We start from the raw sequence: 21,609 nt of genomic DNA, 5'->3' as shown, positions 1-21,609 counted from the left end.
GGTTGTACCATTTCCTTTTTTTTGGGGGGGGGGGGTGATTCTGCATGCTTCTATTGGTGAAATGGGAATTTTTTTTTTGTTATTTTTTGGCTGATGCTATATAATCTTGCTCCCTTGCATCATATGCCTCTACTAATGCTAAGTCACATAAATTTGTGTTTTTCAGCTTTGAAGGTCTAATTTGGCCTCCAAATCTGTGACATTTTAAATGCAGGCATTTGTAAATATTTTCCATTGATTCTGTGGGTTTGTATTAGATCAGAAAGTAATTTTTTTTTTTTTTTTTTAATGATGTAGATCATGTAATGCTCTCTGTTTCACAATGAGTTGTCCCCATCCATATTTCATTACTTTAAATAAACAGCATCTTCCTGATTCTATATAGTATAGAAGTGTGATTTATTTTTAAGATGGTTCAATAGCAAAGCAGCTTTTAAAAGTAGGAAGAGTTCTATCACAGCTTGTCTATAAATTTTCTTGTGTTAATGCTTACAAATCTGTATAGTAATTTACCTCTTTCATTGCCATAATCTCTGTTCTTCTGTCTAGTATTCTTTGTTTGTTTAATTAATTCTGTGCATGTTTTGTTTAGTGTATGTATATACCTCTTTACTTATGTAAACACTAAAAGGAAGGGATGAATAATTTTGGTCCACTAGATATGAATGTTCGTGTACCTGCTCAGATTGTTGACAAACTGGATATGTATTTTGCATCTACATTCACAAATGGGAAATTATTTAGGAGTGTGTATGCCAGAAGTTTATCAAATTGTAACAGGAAACTGAATGATTTTGTCATAATTGAGAGAAAAACAGAAGAAAAATCTTTGAAGGTAAATGTAAAAAAAGGCACCTGGGGTGGATGGGATTTATCCAGTAAAAGAGGTCAGCAAACCTTTAGCCATAGTTATAAGAGCATCCTTGGATTCAGGGGAGCCCCCTGTGGACTGGAGATGTGCAAATGTAACCCCAATTCGTAAAGGGTAACATTATTAATTACAGACAAGTTGGCTTGACATCTGTTTCAGGGAAAGTAATAGCATCACTCGTTATGGAAGTAACGTAGGACCATCTAGACAGGAATGCATTTATACCGCAGTCACAGCATGGGCTACTACCACACTAAGGTAGTGAGAATGAAAAAGACCTAGTGGTAATTGTGCAGTCGTATATGAAGTTCTCTGAGTAGTGCAGCGAGGCTACCAGGACAGCCCATGGGGTTTTGTCAGCGGCATACAAGAATTTTGCCAGTAGGGATAAGATGATTATCCCATTGTGTAAGGCAATGTTTAGGTTTCATCTGAACTACTACATACAGATCTGGAAGTCTCATTTGTGGAAGGATGTCAATCTGTTTGAGCTGGTGCACAGAATAGCAACAAGATTAGTAAGGAAAAAAAAAAAGGGATGCTCTTACCAGGAAAGGCTTCAATTCTGCAATTTGCAGCATCTGGAAACTAAGACTGCAAGGAGATCTGATTGAGGTTTTTAAGGCTCTGAATTGGTTGATTAAGCTCAATGCCTGTGGAATCCTTCCTCTTGCTCAGACTATGCACATGTAGGGATCATAAATTCAAATTGAGGAAGGGTGGATAGATGCAGGATAGATGTGCAGAGATTTGTCTTCAGTTAGGGTAATTGACTGTTTGAACAAACTTTTTGGTCTTTTTTAGAGAAGTGAGTGTTTTTAACAAATTCAAGGAAGAACAAGACATTGTTAGAGAGGAAAAAGTTATATGGGAATTTTTTTTTTTTTTTTTTTTGACTGATGTATAAGCTTGCTTTCTTTCATCATTTGTCATTACTAATTTTAATACATTATACATTTATAAATATGAGAATGAAATCAAAGTGTATTATAATATAGTTTTATGTTATGCACTTGATAGTCTGTGCAGTGTACCTGTTTATATGGTTGCTATTCTGAACATCAGTGTGCATTCAATTCACACACTTTGTGTGTGAATTGAATGCATTTAATGAAAAAGATTGAGCTTTAATTTCAGTTTTCTCCCTCTAGTTATAAGGATCAAGACTCTGATCTCAGTAATCACTGGCATGAAGTAAATTTCCATGATAACAATGAACTAGCAAAAGTTGCAACTGAATTACTTGGTACTGTAGATGATCCAAAGTTTTCTGATTCTGAGGTAAGTCCAGCTTTCAAAAACTGATTAATATTGAATAATTTGATTACAGGATGCAAAGAAAGAAAATAATTAGTGTTGGGAAAGAAAGAAGCTTTGCTGGAAAGAACTGCTTGTTGAATTAGGTGACTTGGAATTATACATTCTTAAAATAGATAGTGCAGTGAGACTAGTGATAGTAGTAATGAAAATGGAAACATAATGAATAATAAAAAATGAGGATTGAAAATATACTTTGAAGAACCATTGAACTTTTAAAACAAACAAGGTGAATTTTGTATTATTCATAGTTGGATTCAGAGATGAAATGCTAGTAAAGAGGAAATAGAAGTGAGACTAAGAAAGGATGAAAATTGGGAGAACTGGTGGTTCACTAGGAAGGTCATTGAGATAAGTACACATGCAAGAAGAAGAAATGGTACCAGATGATTAGAAGTGGTGTATTAAAATGAGAGGTACTTAGTGTTTTGCCCAGCAATTTTTCTCCCCTCTGCAAAATTTTACTTAATGTTGAAAGCTGGTGTCAGTGTTTCTATTGTCTTATCCAAAGAATTGTATTTTTCTACATTATCTCCACCTTTTACTAATGTTTTGCCACTTAGACCCAAGGGCCAGTATTCCTTGTTAGTAGAAGTGCTCTTTAGTATCTCAGAGCCACTTTCTCGCTTCAGCAGCACCCTGATGCATAATGGGTTAAGCATGTGATAAACACATTGTCCAACTGTGCTTCTATTAATAACACCATATCCAGAGGAATGTCATACATTCAGTAAACCAGTGTAATGCACTGGTACTCCTACCCAAAGGGGGACCCTGAAATGTTCTTGTATCTACCTAATGAAAAAAAGTACAGATGGAAGTGAGGAAAATGTTATTTTTTGCTGTTTCAAAGCAGCTTCTCTGTTTAAAATGATAAACTAAAATGACATTTATTAATTGTGGTTTTCTTGACATTATATTGCTAGTTGTATTCCCTGTAATCACATTCTGGGAAATTCATTGTGTTCTTTTCCTGGACTACAAAGTTCTTGTTGTGATGTTGCCATCTGTGTTTCCTATATTCACATTCTGGGAAATTAATTATCACATTTTCCTGGACCAAGATTTAAAAGATTTCTTTTTTCCATGGTTAGAACATAGGTGTGCAACACTTTTCTTTGTTTGCCTAACAGAATGTTATAAACTTGGGCTACATAAGAGTTTGCTGCATCACCGATGATGACAAAAGTGCAGAACAAAACTTCCATCTCCGTGGATGTTTTTCAGACATTCATGCATATTCAGTCTTGTGTAACATAAACATGGAGTTGGAATCTGTTATGGGCCAAATGAATGTGATGAGTATAATGAACAGCTATAAAGATAATTAGGGTTGACCAGCATAATAGCAGCAGTAATGGCAAATGATGCAAGCAAGCAAGCTTATATAGCATCAGCCAAAAAAAAAAAAAAAATGCACATACTTCACCCATCTGTACCTTCCAAGAATTTGTTTGTCTTGAATTTATTCAACTTATCCACTTCCACAACAACAGATGAAGCCTCTTCCAAGAATCAACCACCTGCTGGCTGGCTGAAAGGAAACTTCCACACATCTATCCTGCAACCATCCTTCCTCGACTTGAATTTCTGCCCCCTCATGTGTCTCAGCAAGTGGAAGAATACCATTGACATTCAGCTTACTCAGTCCAGTCAAGGCTTGAAACACTTCAATCAGATCTTCCCGCAGGTGCCTGGTCTCAAGATGCTGCAATTTGCAGAACTGAAGCCTTTCTAGATAACAGCACTCTTTTGTTCTTTTCACCAATCTGGTTGCCCTTCCCTGCACCCATTCTAACTGATCTTCATCCTTCCTAAAGTGAAGCTTACAGACCTGTATATAGTACTCAAGATGCAGCCTAACCATGGCCTTATATAGAGGGATAATCACCTCCTTTTCCATGCTAGCAAAGTTTCAGTATATAATTGACAGACTCCATGCATGCGCTGTCCTGGCAGCATGTCTACGCTGCTCAGAGAATTTCATGTGTGACTGTGCAATTGCCCCCCAGGTCTTTTTTGTTCTCCACTATCTGAGTATAGTACCACACAATTGATAAGTTAGTCTGGAATTAGTGCTACCCATATGCAGTACTTTTCATTTGTCAATGTCAAACTTCAACTGCCATTTCTCAGCCCATCGATGCAATTTTCCCCAATCTTGTTATAGTAGCTCACCCTGATGACAATCGTTAACCACCCTACCAACCTTTTTATCATCTGCAAACTTAGACATTAAGCCTGATATACCTTCATCAGTATCATTGATAAATATTGAAAACTACAATGGACCCAGCACTGAACCCCACTAATAACAGTAGTCCATGAAAAGCAGTGCCCATTGGTAACCACTCTCTGTCTTATTTCACATAACCATATATACATTTATAGTACCAGAACATCTCTCTATACTACATTAGAAAAACATAAATTTCCGTAAATGTAATCACCAAAAAAGAAAATATAAAATCCAAAGGTAGGAAATTAGCTTCGCATTTTTTGGAAACAGCACATATTCCAGAACTCAGTCAATCAGTAATGCTTGATAAGCAACAAATGTGATTAAACATGAAACAATGGCAGGTGAGATCAACCAAAAGATCATTAAACATATGCAAGACAATAATTTCATCAAAAGAATGGAATCTTCATTTCAGTTGAGAGATGATTCTTCTGCCATCACACCTGAAGTAGCAGTAGTAGTGGCAAATAATGCAAGAAAGTGAGCTTATAGAGCATCAGTCATCAAGAAAAAAAAACAAACTACACACTTATATCCATACCATCCAAGAATTTGTCTACTTTTCAAGCCACCCACTTCCACACAACAGCAGATGGAAGCCTTTTCCAGCAATCAATGACCCACTGGCTGAAGGCAAACTTCCGTACATCTATCCTACAGCTATCATAACTTAAATTTATGCCATCTTATGTGTGTAGTCTCAGCAAGAAAAAGAATGCCATTCACTTTCAGCTTACTCAATCCATTCAAGTCCTTAAACATATTAATCAGATCATCCACAGGTGCCTAGTCTTCAGAAACTGCAATTTGCAGAACTGAAGTCTTTCTTGGTAAAAGTACCCTTTGTTTCCTTCACTAATCTGGTTGCCCTTCTTTGCACCCACTCCAGCAGATCTATACCTTTCTATACCCTTCCTAAAGTGAAGCCTCCAGACCTGTATGCAGTACTCAAGGTGTGGCCTAACCATGGCCTTGTACCAAGGGATAATCGCTTCCTTATCTCTACTAGCAAAGATTCTATATATCATTAACTGAGCTGTTCTGGTAGCATGTCTACACTGCTCAGAGAATTTCATATCTGACTGCACAGTTACCCTAGGTTCTTTTTCGTTTTCCACTAGTGTAGTATCACACAGTTGATAAGTTACTCTGGGATTACTGCTACCCATATACACTACCCTGAATTTGTCAATGTTAAACTTCAACTGCCATTTCTCAGCCCATTGACCCAATTTCCCTAGATCTTGTTGCAATAGCTCACCCTGATTACTGTTGTTAACCATCCTGCCAACCTTTCTATCATCTGCACACATTTGATATTAAGCCTGATATACTTCATCGGTATCATTAATGAATATTGAAAACAACAATGGGCCCAGCACTGAACCCCGGGTACTCCACTGATAACATTAGTCCACAAATCGGTGCCTGCTGATAACCACTGTTTCTTCTTCCAACCATCTCTTTATCCATAACAGTAACTTTTCCTTAATGCTACATTTCTCCAGTTTGTACAGCAGTTTTTTTATGTGCAGTATCGAAATCCTTCCTGAAATCCAAGTATATGATATCAAAATTATTTTTAGCATCCAGTTCCTTGGTCGCTGCATTATATCAGATTGGTTAGACAAGACTGCTCTTTAACAAATCCATGCTGTGATTTCTGTATAATTTTGTTCTTGTCCAGTTGTTCCTGCATTACTTCTTTCCTTGGAATAGATCTTACGCTAACAAGTCTGTAATTACTCATGTCAACTTTTGATTTCCCCCCTCCTTTATGAATTGGGAATACATTTGCATTGCATATCTCCAGTCCATAGGGACCTCCCCTGAATCCAACAATGCTCATAATTATGGCTAAAAGCTTGCTTACCTCCTTTGCTGCCTTTCTTAATATGAATGGATAGATCCCATTCACTCCAGGTGCTTTTTTTTATGTTCAGCGTCAATTCCTTTTCCATTTTCCTTTCATTTATCACAAAAGCATTTAACTCTCCATTGGAGTTCAATAAACTTCTGGCATCGCCTCCCCTAAAGTTCCTCATGTGTGAATGTAGATATAAAATACCTATTCATATAGGTATTTTATATCTATATTATTTTATATTCATATAGGTATTAGTAAATATAAAATACTAATTTATCAGCAACCTGAGCATTGTCATCAACAGTTAACCCATTGACATGAAGTGGCTTCAATCCCTTCCTTCTACTGTTAATATAAGCATAGGAGTCTTTATTGCTTTTCTTTGTATTCTTTTTCAGTGACTTCTCATAATCTGTCTTAGTTTGCCTAACCTCCTTTGTGACTTGATTACAGACCAATTTATATCTACCATGGTTTTCTGAACCACTTGATAATTTATATGCATCCTGTGCACTTTTCTTCTCTTTCACTTGTCTCATTAGTTCGTCTGACATCCATTAAAGTCTAAGTCTTGAGCAGTGTTTCTTCACTGTTATGAAAAGCTTGATAGCTTCTATGGTTACTTCCCTGAATGCTTCCCATTTAGAATTTGTTGTTGGTAATATCATCAGTTGGTCCCACTGCATAGAATTTAAAAACTCTGTGAAATCACTGTAGTTATCTTACGAAAGCAAAAGCCTTTCCCTTTACCCTTGATAGTAGTTATGTCATTTATTAAATTCCACATTAATACACTGTGATTGCTGCCACCCAGTGGGTCTTTCACCCGCAGATTCTTAATGCATGTAGAATTACTTCTTGTAACCAGATCAAGAGTATTGCTTACTTCCTCTTGTTGTCTTGACATGCTGCTGTAGAAAACAGTCATCCAAGAAATCTACAAAAGTCTTGATAGACTCAAAAGTAGTCTTCTTCAGTATAACACACTCCTACTCCCAATTTTGTTTTCTAAGTGCTTATATCACACCAAACTTACTCAACATTGCGCTGGTCACCCATGTCAATTGGATGTACTACCTTAGATTTAATATGCCTCTTAACTAAGAGCATAATCCCTCCACTCCTCCTGTTCTGTCTGTCCTTCCTGTGTACATTGTACTCTCCATATTTAAAATCAGTATCACTTATGTCTTAGTGATACAATGTTTCTGCTATCCTTACAATGCCCAATAATGCAAATTATTGCAAATGAGTATATGTAAATACCCATGGAAAAATTTCCTTTATTCCTATAAAGGTTATTGAAGAGCAGTCATCTAGTTTCACTTTGGCTTCCAATCCATTTGCATTCTTCTTCAGTGCCAAATGTTTAAGTTGTTTTTTTAATGTTTCATTGACTTTATTCATCTAATTTTAATCCATATAATGGGAAAGTTTTAAGGGTCAAACTTTATTATTGAGAGGGATGTCATTTTTATATAATATCAAGTTTCTTTAATTGGACTTGCTTCATTAATTTTATTTCATTTGGGTTTGATATTGATTGAAGTAATGGACTGATTTTTTTATAAATTTATTTTCTAATATGTTTCTTGTTTTAAACTGATTTCATGTTTTACCTTATTATTAGAATTTTTTTCAATTATGCATGTCACTGATCTCAATTTGGAAGCTTTCCTCAGTTCAAAGGTTGAAATCATAGGTTTGCAAGACAGCAGGGATTTTACACACTTTGGGTATAATCATCTTGGATTAATTGCCTCATTTCATGAAAGATGGCTAAATTTTGAGGGGCAAGCATGATTATCTGCTTGTCATATTTGGTAAGTTGTTTATACTTCTTGTAATTGGCAGCATCAAACTAAATCTGTGATTCATTCTGACTGCACGAATAGATGTTGAAAGATTGATTACAAGGGAATGGTCACCATTTAGCAGGTTATTGTGCACTGTCCAGAGAGAGAGAGAGGCTATACTATGAGGGGTGAGAGAGAGAGAGAATTGCTCTACAGCTTTGGACCCTGTAGGTAGGTGAATGTAAATATGCCATTATTCAGTAGTATGAGACTGTCAAGTACTTTGTTCATTGCAGTTGCTCTATTGTATTGAAATGTATCAAATGCTATAGTAAAATGTATTGAAGAATTCAAGAAAACCAATAGTCAGTTTAAAACAGCCCTTTCAATATAAAGAAATTAAAGCAATTCCGAACAGTTGCCGCAGGGAGAGGCAAAAGTGATTCTTGCACTACTTCTATTGGAATGAGCAGCAGCATGGAAAGCAAGGCAATGGGGATTTCCAGGACTGTTGGGAGTCATAGTGGAACAAATAAATACATCTTGTGTTAGGGTAACTAAGAGTAGAAACAGGTTCTTGTATACTTGCATGTACACCAATGCTAGGAGTATAGTTAATAAATTTGATGAGCTTGAAGTGCTAGTGAAGACATCAAAGGCAGATATTGTTGGGATATCAGAGATGTGGTGTCACACAGATATAAGCAGTGCAGAATTGGAATTTGGGGAGTACAATGTATACAGAAAGGATAGACAGGACAGGAAGGGAGGAGGGTTTATGCCGTTAGTTAAGAAACACAATCTAAGGAAGTGCATCCAACTGATGTTGGTGGACAATGCAATGTTGAGTCTGTTTGTTGTGACATAAGCACTGGGAAAGAAAAATGAGAATAGGTATGTGTTATAGGCCTAATAAATCTGATGAGTATAATGAGCAATTGTGCAGAAAAATAGAGTGGGCCAGTAAATCAGAATGTCTTATAATGGGAGATTTTTCACTTCCAGATATTGACTGGAACTTGTGGGTTGGTCACTCGCACACTAGCAAGACTTTTGGATTTATTGGGTGACTGTTTTCTATGTCAGCATGTTTGAGAGGCAACCAGAGGGAGTAATACACTTGATCTGATTATCAGCAGTGATTATTCATGCATTAAGAATTTGCAGATAAAGGAACCACTGGGTGACAGTGATCACAATGTACTGATATGGGAATTACTTAAACCTTCAAGACTAAAGGGAAGGACTTTTGCTTATGTAAAGGTGACTACAGAGGTCTCAGCCAGTTTTTAAATTCTTTAGAGTGAGATCAACTGATGATGTTACCAACGGCGAATTCTAAATGGGAAGCCTTCAGGGACTTAATCTTGGAGGCTACTAGGCTTTTCATACCAACTAAGAAATACTGTTCAAGGTTCAGGCCTAACTGCAGGTCAGATGAATTAATGAGGCTCGTGGCAGAGAATAAAAATGCATTGGATGCATATAAATTATCAGGTGACACAGAAGCTTACGACAGATATCAGCTAGTCTGTAATTAAGTCACAAAGGAGGTTAGGCAGGCAAAGGCAGATTATGAGAAATATTTGGCTAAGGACGCAAAGAAAAACAGCAAAGAGTATTTATGTTAACTCTAGAAGGAAGGGGATGAATCAGATTGGTCCACTTAACATATGGTTCGACTATTAATGATCCTTCTCAAGTAGTTGATAAACTGAATGAGTATTTTGCATCTGCATTCACACATGAGGAGTTATTCAAGGAGAGGAATGCCAGAAATCCATCAAATTCTAACAGGGAGCTAAGTGATTTTGTAATAACTGAGAGCAAAGTGGTTGAAGTTAAACGTAATGAAGGCACCTGGGGTGGATATAATCTATCCAGTTATATTAAAGGAGGCAGCAAAGGAAGTAAGCAAACCCTTAGCCATAATTAGGGGAGGTCCCCATGGACTGGAGGTGTGCAAAATGTATCAACAATTCACAAAGGAAATTCAGAAGGTGACACAAGTAACTATGGACCTGTTAGTTTAACTTGTGTTCTGGGTTAAATAATGGACTCACTGGTTAAAGAAGCATTGCAGGATCATCTAGACAAGACTGCAGTAATAGTTTAGACACAGTATGGGTTTGTTAAAGGGAGGTGTTGTCTGACCAATTTTATTGGATACTATGATGTGGTCACAAAGGAACTGAATGTCAAAAATAATTTTGATATTATCATATACTTGGATTTCAGGAAAGCTTTTGATACTTTTGCACATGGAAGACTGCTGTACAAATTGGAGAGGTATGTCATTAAGGGTAAGTTGCTATATTGAATAAAAGGATGGTTGAGTGGGAGATGACAGAGAGTGGTAATCAATGGACACTGCTCTTCATGGACAAATGTTATTAGTGGAGTTCTCCATGGTTTGTGCTGGGCTCATTGTTGTTTTGTGTATTCATCAGTGATATTGATGAAGGTATATCAGGATTAACGTCCAAGTTTGCAGATGATACAAAGTTGGCAGGGTTGTTAATGACAGTAAAGACAGTATGCTACTCCAACTGGATCTAGACAAGTTGGGCAAATGGGCTGAGAAGTGGCAACTAAAGTTTAACATTGACAAATGCAAAGTATACTGCATATGGGTAGCAATAACCCAAGAGAAACATACCAACTGTGTGTACTACACTCAAGGAAGTGGAAAGTGAAAAAGACCTGGGGGGGGGTAATCGTGCAGTCAAATATGAAGTTTGCTGAGTAGTGCAGACAGGCTGCCAGGGCAGGTCATGGAGTCTTGTCAGTGATATATAGGAATTTTGCTAGCAGGGACAGGATGTGATTATCCCATTGTACAAGGCAATGGTCAGGTCACACCTAGAGTACTGTTTATAGGTCTGGAGGCCTAATTTTAGGAAGAATGTAGAGTTGCTAGAATCAGTATAAAGAAGAGCAACAAGATTGGTGAGGGGCACAAAGGGCTGTAAATTCTGTTAAGTTCTGCAAATTGTAGCACCTGGAGAGTAGGCACCTGTGAGGTGATCTGATTTAGTTGTATAAGGCCTTGAATGGGTTGAGCAAGCTGAATGGGATTCTTCCTCTTGCTCAGATTAAGAACCTGAGGGGACATAGATTCAAATTGAGGAAAGAGTTTTAGAATATATGTGCGGAAATTTGCCTTTAGCCAGCGGGTGGTTGATTGGTGGAACAGACTTCCATCTTTTGTTGTGGAAGTTGATAGCCTAAATAAATTTAAGGCTGAGCTGGACTGGCATTTGGAACGAATGGAGAGATGAAATGGGAGTTTTTTTTTTTTTTTTTTTTTTTTGGCTGATGCTGCATAAGCTTGCTTTCTTGCATCGTATGCCTCTGCTAATGTACAGCAGCAAATATGTTGTTCATATACTATTATAATAAACTTGTTTTTATGTGTCCTCCCCCCAACTTCCTGCCACTGGTTGTTATTACTTTGCACTGATGAATTATTATTATATAATAAAAAATATTAATTTGGCATCAGTCAGCAAAAAGATCCTTGGTATTAAACTATGGAAATGGGCTTTAACTGAAACCGGGTTAAGATAATGATGAAGTATCAAAAATTAATCTTGTCATATCCCAACTTATTTCCCAGTATTACATGTGAAGAGATTTTGAGTATTTTCATTGTTATGAGGAAGTATGCTCTGATTAAATATTTGCAGGTTCATGTGTTCAGAAAGTAATCTAAACACATGATTAATCCCACTCTTCGGTTCCAACATAAACAGGTGACTCATATCCCAACTCATTTCATTAGAAGAGAATGATCCAAAGGGATTTTTTTCCTTGTAATTCCAGAAACATCAGTTTCTGTCAGGCCTTTAAATTCTATATGGTTATTGATAGTTCTTTGGCATTTTTTCCTCTGTGAACAGTATGTTGTTAGTGAGCTTATGAGCAAAGTATTCAGTTCAATCAACACATCCGCTTGGACACTGGTTTACAGTGTTCAGTCACAAATTCGTCCAGATTGCATCAGTGCAAATTAGAGCCTGACAATATTGAACCTTTACTGACCTGCCTGCCAGTGATAAGCTGAAATTAAAATATAAACAATTTTCATGTGCCATTTAAAAAAAAAAAAAATATATATATATATATATATACAGTATATATATATCTGACTAAATTTTGAAATTTGTGAAACTCGAGCAGTTGCTCTTTACATTTCTAAGGCTTTTTATTGTGTTTGGCATAAAGTTCTTCTAAACAGGCTCCCACCTGATGGATTGCTGACTGTTTTTTTTTTTTAATTGGGTATACAGTTTTCTCTGGCCATTCTCTGCAGGTGATGGTAAATGGCTCTCTGTCTTTTAACTTCCCACCAATGCTGGTGTTCCTCAAGGTTCAGTTCTTTCTCCCACTCTTTTTCTCTTGTATATTAATGACATTCTTTTACTAACATTAAATCCTATCCATAAATTTGCTGATGATAATACATTGCATTTAACCTTCCAGTTTGAGAAACCTTGCCCTGCACAAATAGCTTCAGCTTCTTGAATATCCACTGCCAATTCCATAAATACTGATCTTCAAGTAATTTTCCAATTGGACCAAGATAACTTAGTGAATTTTAATCTTTTAAAACTCAGTTCTCTTATATTTTGCAAAAAGGAGTCTATTGCTCTGATGCTTATCTTCAATGAGACTTAGATTTCTAGACATGATCATACATCTCTGTTAGATTACCCTAACTTCTAATCTCTCTCTCTCTTGTTGCATAAGCACATTACAAATATTGCTTTCTCTGCATTTAACAAACTGGGTTTTTTTATTCTCTCTCAGAGTTTCCTTCTTCTAAACAGCTACTCACTCTGTACAAATCTTAAATCTGCCACATATCTGCGGTTGTTCTCCCAAAACTTCTTTCAGGCTTTTAGGCTCCATTTAAGGGCAGTCAGTTTAATTGCTCACCCATCTCTTATATTCTTTCTACTTTCTGTGACCTATTTTCTGCTCAAATGCTTATTATATATAGGTATACTTCCATGGGTACAATTCTTCTGAATTGTCATCTATAATTCCCACACGCTCTCCAAACCAGTCTTAACACATGCCGCAACCAGTCAGTATCCATATACTGTCCAACTTCAAACTCACAGAACCAACTTCTTTCTAATTTATCCCTTGCACTTCTGCTTTCTGGAACAACCTTCTTTCACATGTATTTCCGAAAAATTACAATATACAGAAATCCAAGTCTAATGTCAACAGGTACCTTCAGTCTTTTTAGCCTTCAACCCATGCATGATACTATGTACTATAGGTTCTAATATCTTTTATGTTTGGAGTTTCATAAAAAAAAGAACGTTTTATTACTTTTATGAAATGATAATATTATTTGCAACTTCCCAATGAGACCTTTGTTGCGATATTATTTTGCGCACAACTACATTTAGTTTTCACTGCTAGATATGGTCAAGAAATCGTAAAACAAATCTGTCTTAAATAATAAATACTTTTTTATAATATAAAGTATTTATGAGTGCCCTTGTGGTATATTTTGCTGTGCTGATCCCTTATGTCATGTACGTCATTGATTCGCCATTGTTTTTGAATATTTTGATTCCAAGTTATCCGAATATTTAAATTAGAAAAAGTAAGCCATGTTCTAGGAAATTTTTCAAAAGAATATGTTATGGGAGGATTAGCTGTATTTATTTATTTACCTACTTTTTTGATTTATAGTAATGTGAGTAAATGAAGCTTAGGTTTTTTTTTTTTTTTTTGCCTATAAGGCATCTTGAAAATAAAATTGTTTTTAATGATAAGAAGCCTTATGCCATAACATTAAGTTATTAATATTACTTACACAGAAATATAAGTAGAAAGGGCAAAAAAAAGTAACTAAAATATTTCTTTCTGGTGTAGTTCATTAAGTTTGTGAAAAGAATTGGAGACAGAGAAGTAGATGTGCAGGGAAACAAAGTAGTGCAAAGCATTGCTTCAGAACAAGCTCATTTATGGTCTGAAGATTTTTTGCAACATTCCCCAGTTGTAAGTAACTTTTATAGGTTTATAAATTGCAGTTAAGAATTTGGTAAATGCTTTATTTACAGGTGTGAGACTTTGAATTGTTATAATTATTTGCCAAAGCATAAGAGCTATCCAAAAAGAATGATCATAAATTAAAATAATAATAATAATAATAAACTTTTCTAGATATTTATCATTTCGTAATATAAAAACGTCTTTAATTACATCATGATAGTTAATGTGCATGCATTTCATTTGGTCATAGTTCAAAGGAGCTTTTACAGCCAGATATCAATTTTTGTCTCCAATATCCAGCAAGGATATTGGAGACATAAAAATTGCAATTTTTCGGTTTTTGGTCATGTTATAATAATGAATGAAGTGCAAAAAATAATTTTTCCAGTACATGCTGCCATCTCTCATTTATATTTCTGGTTAATTGTAGACATAGTTTAGTAGATAGCAGCATGAAAATAGTTTTGAAAATTGAAGAAGTTTGCACATAGAGTAAATAAGGTTTTGTACCTTTTGGCCTTAGTTGTCTGATTTGGGCTTAGAAAAGTCAAAATTGAAGACTTTCTATGGAATTTGGATCCAGAAGTTTGATAAAACCAGATCGAGTGATATGTAAACAGATGTTGAGCACATTATTGCATCATAAAAAAAGTAGCACAGGTTTTACAGTAGACTTTCAGAATAACAGCACCTTTGGGGATTCAAGATGCTTTTATTTCGATTTTTCCATTATCTAGAAAGTTTTATTTTTAATATATTTAATGCAGAAATAATAAGGCTAAATAAGAAATAGAGAGATTAAGAATGCAATTTTATTAACTGCCATAAAACACATAAACATGTTGACGATCCAATGTTATATATTCTTCCATTAATACATTCCTACTACTCCCTGTTCTATTTTCATTATTGTATCAAGTTTAGTCTACATGGGTAGCAATGGCATCGTCACCATCCTCCCCACACTGGGTGGAAAAGGCCCGGGTTCAAATCCCGTTGATGACACAACGTACTTTTATGAACTTTTTTCACTCCATGGCTGAGTTAGCCAGTCTCAGGTGTAGATGCAGGGTTTTCCCCCCAGAAACTGGGGTTTTTCATCGACCAGAGAACACATGCAATTTACAGACATAATACACATGGGTATATGAATTAACTTTCCAGGTGACCCTAATGTAATAGTTTGGATTATATTGTATTTGTCACTAAGCTTTAACGTTGTTCTTTTCTTCTCTGTATGAGGTTTATTAACTTAAGGAGCCATAGTGAGGGGTTTTTAATTTAAAATAAATGTAAAACAGCAGTATAATTTGTGATATCAGTACTGAATTCACTTTCAAGAGGCAAACTTAAACAAATGCAGTATTCATGTGACTTGCCATTTTCTTTTTTCGGCACTGCAAAGCAAAGTCTGCAAAGTAATTATGTAGGTTACTGGCGGTTTCCAAGGTTCCCCTTATATCCGCCGTTTTCTTAATTTTTACGATGCCAGCAGCATTGCGAAATTCCTCTAATTTTAGTCTATTTTAAGGTTAGTCGAGTTTAAGTTTAAGTTGATTAGGTTTGAGTTGTTGTTAAGTCCAAATTGAAGTTTAAGTTTACGGTTGGTTTAATTTAAGTTTAGTTCATTGAAGTTTAAGTTTTGGTTAAGTTAAGTTTGAGTTGAGTTTAGTTAATTTAAGTTAAGTTAAGGTGAGTAAGTTCGGTAGTTTGAGGTTAAGTTGTTAAATGTGTTAAGTTTGTTAAGTGTATTAGTTTATGTTAGGTTTAATTTGTGTTGAGTTAATTTTGTTAAGTTGAGTTAAGTTGATTTTAGGTTATTATATGGTGAAGTGAGTAAGTTTAAGTTAAGTCAAGTTGGTGAAGTTATAGTTAAGTTAGTTGTAAGTTATGGACATAGTTAATTTGAGTTAAACCAGTTAGGGCACTTTTGAATTGAGCTTGAGTTTAAGATGGAGATTCCCGTGTTTTATTTTTATTTAGCGTATTCTCAGTTGGGTAATTTAGTGTGAGTTGTGTGTTGTTTTGTGTTGTATGTGGCTGGCTTCTGGCATTTAGCAGCAGAGGGTCGAGGGCGGGATGTGCCCCAACCCCCCGCTCCCGTCCCTAGCCACGTGGAGGCAGCCAGATTCTACTATTCGTTATGTGCCCTTCGGGCCAACTGGAGCTGGAAAGGAAGTGTAATTAGTATCTATTAATTAATTCCATAATTCTAAGAGTCACTTACATTTGTCCTTTGCTTGTGCTTCCAACACTCGCAGGGCCCAATCCTGACCAGTGAGGAAGCTCCTCGCAAAGGGGGACAGAATTTTCAGTTATTTTTACATGATTATTCATTTATCATTTGTGGTTTATCTATTATTTTAGGTCTCATGCTCCCAACTCCCGCAGGGCTCAACCTGGCCAGAGTGGGGACCCATCTGCATATTATTAGTGTTCTGATTGTTTGTGAGTATTTCAGTTCCCTCATACCAGCCTTGCAGGGCCAATGCTGTCCCTGGCTCGGGGTGGAGGAGAGGGTAAGTTCCAACGCACACTATGTCACAGTACTCAATAGTAATAAGTAATAACACTGAACACTTAACACTATAGTTCCATGGTCCTTACTCCATATGTTCCTCACTCACTTTTTTCGGCACTGCAAGACATCGCTGTATGCAAACATCTGATCTCAATGTGCCATTAGCTCGAATGGTCCGTTATTTGGGGTGCTGTTATTTCAACAGCCGACTGTATTTACAATTTTTTTTAAATTCTGGTTTAATTTTTGACAAATTTCCTTAATATTGGGCAATAAAGTTAATTAATATTTTAAGGCATTTATGTGCCAAGTTTTCAATTTTAAAAAATATGAATGCCATGAAAAAAACTCAGTTCACAAGCTGCACTATCAAAAACTCTGTGGAGGCTAATCGATGAGCAGCAAGCTAACTTGTGTATATGGTTTGCACAAAATTCTAGTAACTTTTCTCATTATTGTTAGATTTTTCCTTCTCTTGAAATTTTCCTAAAATATCTTTGTAGATGTAATTGTCATTTCTTAGCTTGATATTTAATCTCCAACCACTACCACTTATCCTTTATCATACTTTCTAAGATAATTTCTCAGATTTATTTGATACTGTTGCACATAAGACTGCTGCATAAATTGGAGCAGCTTTTTATGTGCAAAAGTATCAAAGTTTTATGTGCAACAGTGTCAAGTATATATTTTGGCATTAAGGGCAAAATGACTTGACACTGCTATGGATAGAGGGATGATTGAGTGGGAGAAGACAGAGTGGTTATTAATGGACACTGCTCTTCGTGGACTAAAGTTATTAGTAGAGTTTTCCACAGTTCAGTGTTGGGACCATTGCTGTTTTCTATATTTATTAATGATATTGATGAAGGTATATCAGTCTTAATGTCTGGGTTGGCAGGTTGGTTTTTGACAATAATCAAGGTATGCTACTGCAACAGTATCTAGAAAAATTAGGCAGATGGGCCAAGAAATTCCAGTTGGAGTTCAACATTGATAAATGCAAGGTACTGCTTATGGTACTCCAAATTAATGTACCCAACTGTGGTACATTAATTTGGACCACATTAATTGGACCAACTGTGGTAATGGAAAATGAAAATGACCTGGGGTAATTGTGCAGTCAGATGTGAAGTTCTCTGAGCAGTGTAGACAGAATGTAAGGACAGCTCATGGAGTTTTGTCAATGCTATATAGGAACTTCGTTAGCACAGATAAGGAGGTGATTATCCCATTCTACAAGGCAATGGTTAGGCTGCATCTTGAGTACTTCATGCTAGTTTAGAGGCCTCATTTTAGGAAGGTTGTAGATCAGCTGGAATGGGTTCATAGAAGGGCAACAAGATTAGTGAAGGGAACAAAAGGATGGTCTTACTAAGAAAGGCCCGAGTTCTGCAAATTATAGCATCTGGAGACTAGGACTACAAGGTGATCTGATTGAGTCGTTAAGACTGAATGGATTGAGTACTGATGGTATTCTTCCTCTTGCTCAGACTATACATATGAGGAGGGTATGAATTCAAATTGTGGAAGGATGGTCACAAAATATATGAAGTTTGCTTCAACCAGTGGGTGTTAGATCGTTGACACAGACTTCCATCTGTTGTTATGGAATTAGGTAATTTGAATAAATTCAACAAATAACTATTCAAATTATTGGAGGGGATGGGCAAGTAATGTGGGAAGTGTTTTTTTTTTTTTTTTTTTTGTTTGTTTGATGATTTATAAGCTTGCCTTCTTGCATGATTTGCAACTGCTTATAAAATGTTAAATAACCCTTCTATTCCTTCCCTCTCTATCCAGTTTTCATCCAAATAAATTTTCCTCTGAACTTGCTCTAAAAAAACTAAATTTATTGTTTTGTTGAAGCTCCCCATAGCATTCATCTACTTGATTTCTATGATACCTTCTATAACGATATCATATTATCCTAGTTCTGAATATTCCCAGTAGTGTTTTAGCACTGTGTGTGTCTTGTTTCTCTGCAAGCATGGCATTGATAGGGCCAATATCCCAGCTGGTATAAAGTTTGATTATTTTGCCCTACCATAGTGATCTTTCTAGCACTCAACCCCAGTGTGACTACATTCTTTTACATTTTCACAATTAAAAAAAAAAAAAAAAAAACTGCCTGTCTTTTTTAACTGATATTACGCTCCTTTAATAAATCAATTCTGACTTTATTTGCTGTGATTCATTGTTAGTGAAGAAGTGTACAAAAATATAGAAAGGACTTACTTTGATTTCTTCTTTTACGTTCCATCCTCTCCTTAGGATTTCCCAACTTCTCAATGTTGCGTGATGGTGACTGTGGCTCTGCTGCAGATATTCAGTATAAAAGCTGCTGCTTTATCTTCGTAATGATGTTTCCCATTCTATTTTAATGAATAGGCCTTCCTAATATTAACTGATTCCACTGTAAAATCTTATATATAACTACCTTATAATTAATTTTCTTCTACAAATTTAACTATGTGAGGTGGGTCAAAGAATTTTGGCAATGTTATTCTTTTGTTACTTTTTATAGGCAATTTTTGTAATACACCATAATATTTTCAAGTTTAATTGCATTCTGCAACTGTGTTGTGGTATCCCTGAATAGTTTAGATTTTGTCTAAAAATAAACTCCAGATAAACTCCACTTCTGCTTTCATCTCTAGAAAAATGACTTATTTAATTATCTGTAAGAGTGACTCTTGTATATATCCCCCCCTTAATAGTGAAATAATACTCTATTTTAACTACTTATGTTTCATCATAAGTTGCCAATTTAGTACCTTGCATATTCTTTGACTCTTATTCTGCTCTCTTATTTTTGGTTTCTGCTGTCATTTTCTTAATTTCTCTCTATTCATATTTTTCTTGGGCAGAAGTCTGTTCTTGACTACAAAAATGTTTTTTGAATTTTATGCAATGTATGTCATAACCTTCCCATATGTTAGATAATGATATTTCAATTTTCCCTCTATTAATTCAGCTACTGATTGTTATTTTTGCCCTTTCTTTCTATCCTTATGTTCTGTAAGCCAAGTGCCAGTGCAATTATAATCAAGTGATTTTTACTGTCATCTTAAAGCTAGATTTATTGAGACTCCTAGCGTTCTTTTGCATGCAATTCAATACCTTATTTTGCTTGTAACATACTCCTGCTTCCTACTGAAAATGAACTGCATTCTTCACTTGCAACATATTGCAATGTACAGCCTGCAACATATTGTACATCTCCTCTGCTCATTTGACCACAGATGCCATTGTTCCTGCCTCCATTCAGCAGCATAGAGTAAATATATGCCAGAGGTAAAGGAATAAAATGAATATAGAATCTTATTTAGGTTACACCACTGTTACCGCTTGATTTTACGAATGTTCATGTGAAGTTCCTTTGACACCAGTTTTTGAAGTTTATAACGCAGCTATCAATAGAAATATTTTTTGGAAATTTTGTTATAAGAAAAAATATACATCCAGAAAATGTGCTGTACCGATATTGTTCCCTAAAAACAATTACAATAAAGCAAGCTTTTCTCTTATTAAATGTGCATTGTTATAGTGTTATCAGTTTTACACCAGTTTTTTCCCTTTCCAGTATGTCTTCCAATAGATGAATTACCTTGATTTTGTGTTAAGTAGATGCAATACACATGGAAGAAAAGAAGTACAGTCAGTTCTGCTATAACGCGGTACATGTGTTCCAAAAAATCTCCATGTTATGGTGTTTCGTGCATTAAAAACAACAGGGCTATGGGAAAAATGGGGATGGGGTAGAGCACTCAAAAAAAAAAAAAAATGTTCAGTGTGGTAAGTAAAACACTAAAAAAAGTTAATAACCCAATAAAATTGCTAACACAGGTTTAAACATCTTAAATTTCTAATAAATAAATAAATATTAAAGTAAGTATAACACTGTAATATATATGCATACTAATTGATATTTCTATTCACTGACTTTTTCTCTTTTTTTTTTTATGGTAAAATTTAAAACAGTAAAAAAGTTAAGCAGTGAATAATGACGAACACGGCACGCACAATTTGCACCAGTGAGATAGAGTAACAAGTTTATGAAGCTTAAAAAATATGAACAAAGAGAAAATTCTGAAAATTTATTGAAGTTTTTTGTATGATTGAAGATTTCATTGAAGGGGAAACACATTTCACCATCATAACATAAAAACCCACAGAATTCCAGCTATTGGTATTATTGCAAATGCAATAAGATAGAGTTTACTACTGCTTATAATTTATTGCACTAACAGAAAAGCCCAATAAACCAGGAGCTGCAAGTTATTTTTATTATTTTATGGTAGTGACCTCCAGAAATGTGCTCCTCTGCTCGTGCTATCACGCCTCACGAAATTTCTGTTCGAAGAGAAAAATGTGAGCTCCTGAAAACATGAGTCAGCCTACAATATCACCTGTAATATTGTGAATACAGCAAATGACAACAGTGCACCTCCGACCAACACACCTACAGTAAATGGGAAATATAGCTCTTAAACATTTGATATTTTTCAAGCTTTGTAAACTTGTATGTATTGCTGCACAGGTCGCAATGTTCAGCTTGGTGTCTGGCTTTGCATTCACCTCGTGTTATTCACAGATGGAATCGTGCATGAGCACAACACGAAAATTGCATTAGCATTAGTAGAGGCATACGATGCAAGAGCATCAGCTAAAAAAAAGCCCTCCCATTTCATCCCTCCATTCGTTCCAAATGCCTGTCCAGCTCAGCCTTAAATTTATTTGGCTATTAACTTCCACAACAAAAGATGGAAGCCTGATTCACCAATCAACTACCCGCTGGCTAAAGGCAAATTTCCGCACATATATTCTACAGCTATCTTTCCTCAATTTGAAACTGTGCCCCCTCAAGTTCTTAGTCTGAGCAAGACGAAGAATCCCATCAGCATTCAGCTTGCTTAACCCATTCAAGGCCTTATACACCTCAATCAGATCACCTCTCAGGTGCTTACTCTCCAG

The 21,609-nt window shown here is 35.7% G+C and overlaps 1 protein-coding gene across 4 annotated transcripts in view; it reads left to right on the top strand.

Moving 5' to 3' along the window:
• The window catches only part of Pex5 (peroxisomal biogenesis factor 5), a 321,598-nt gene that overhangs the window by 137,747 nt on the left and 162,242 nt on the right, over positions 1-21,609 (top strand). For all 4 annotated transcript variants that reach the window (XM_090383596.1, XM_090383595.1, XM_090383597.1 and 1 more), the window contains exons 7-8: positions 2,023-2,152; positions 13,992-14,117. In XM_090383596.1, the coding sequence (XP_090239722.1) occupies positions 2,023-2,152; positions 13,992-14,117 (256 nt within the window). The remainder of the gene's footprint in view (positions 1-2,022; positions 2,153-13,991; positions 14,118-21,609) is intronic.

This window comes from Mastigoproctus giganteus, chromosome 10 (genome assembly GCF_048544385.1).
Source record: "Mastigoproctus giganteus isolate SK-2022 chromosome 10, ASM4854438v1, whole genome shotgun sequence".
NCBI lineage: Eukaryota > Metazoa > Arthropoda > Arachnida > Uropygi > Thelyphonidae > Mastigoproctus > Mastigoproctus giganteus.
The sequence above is the reverse complement of the archived record's forward strand: the minus strand, read 5'-3'. Positions and strand labels throughout refer to the sequence as shown.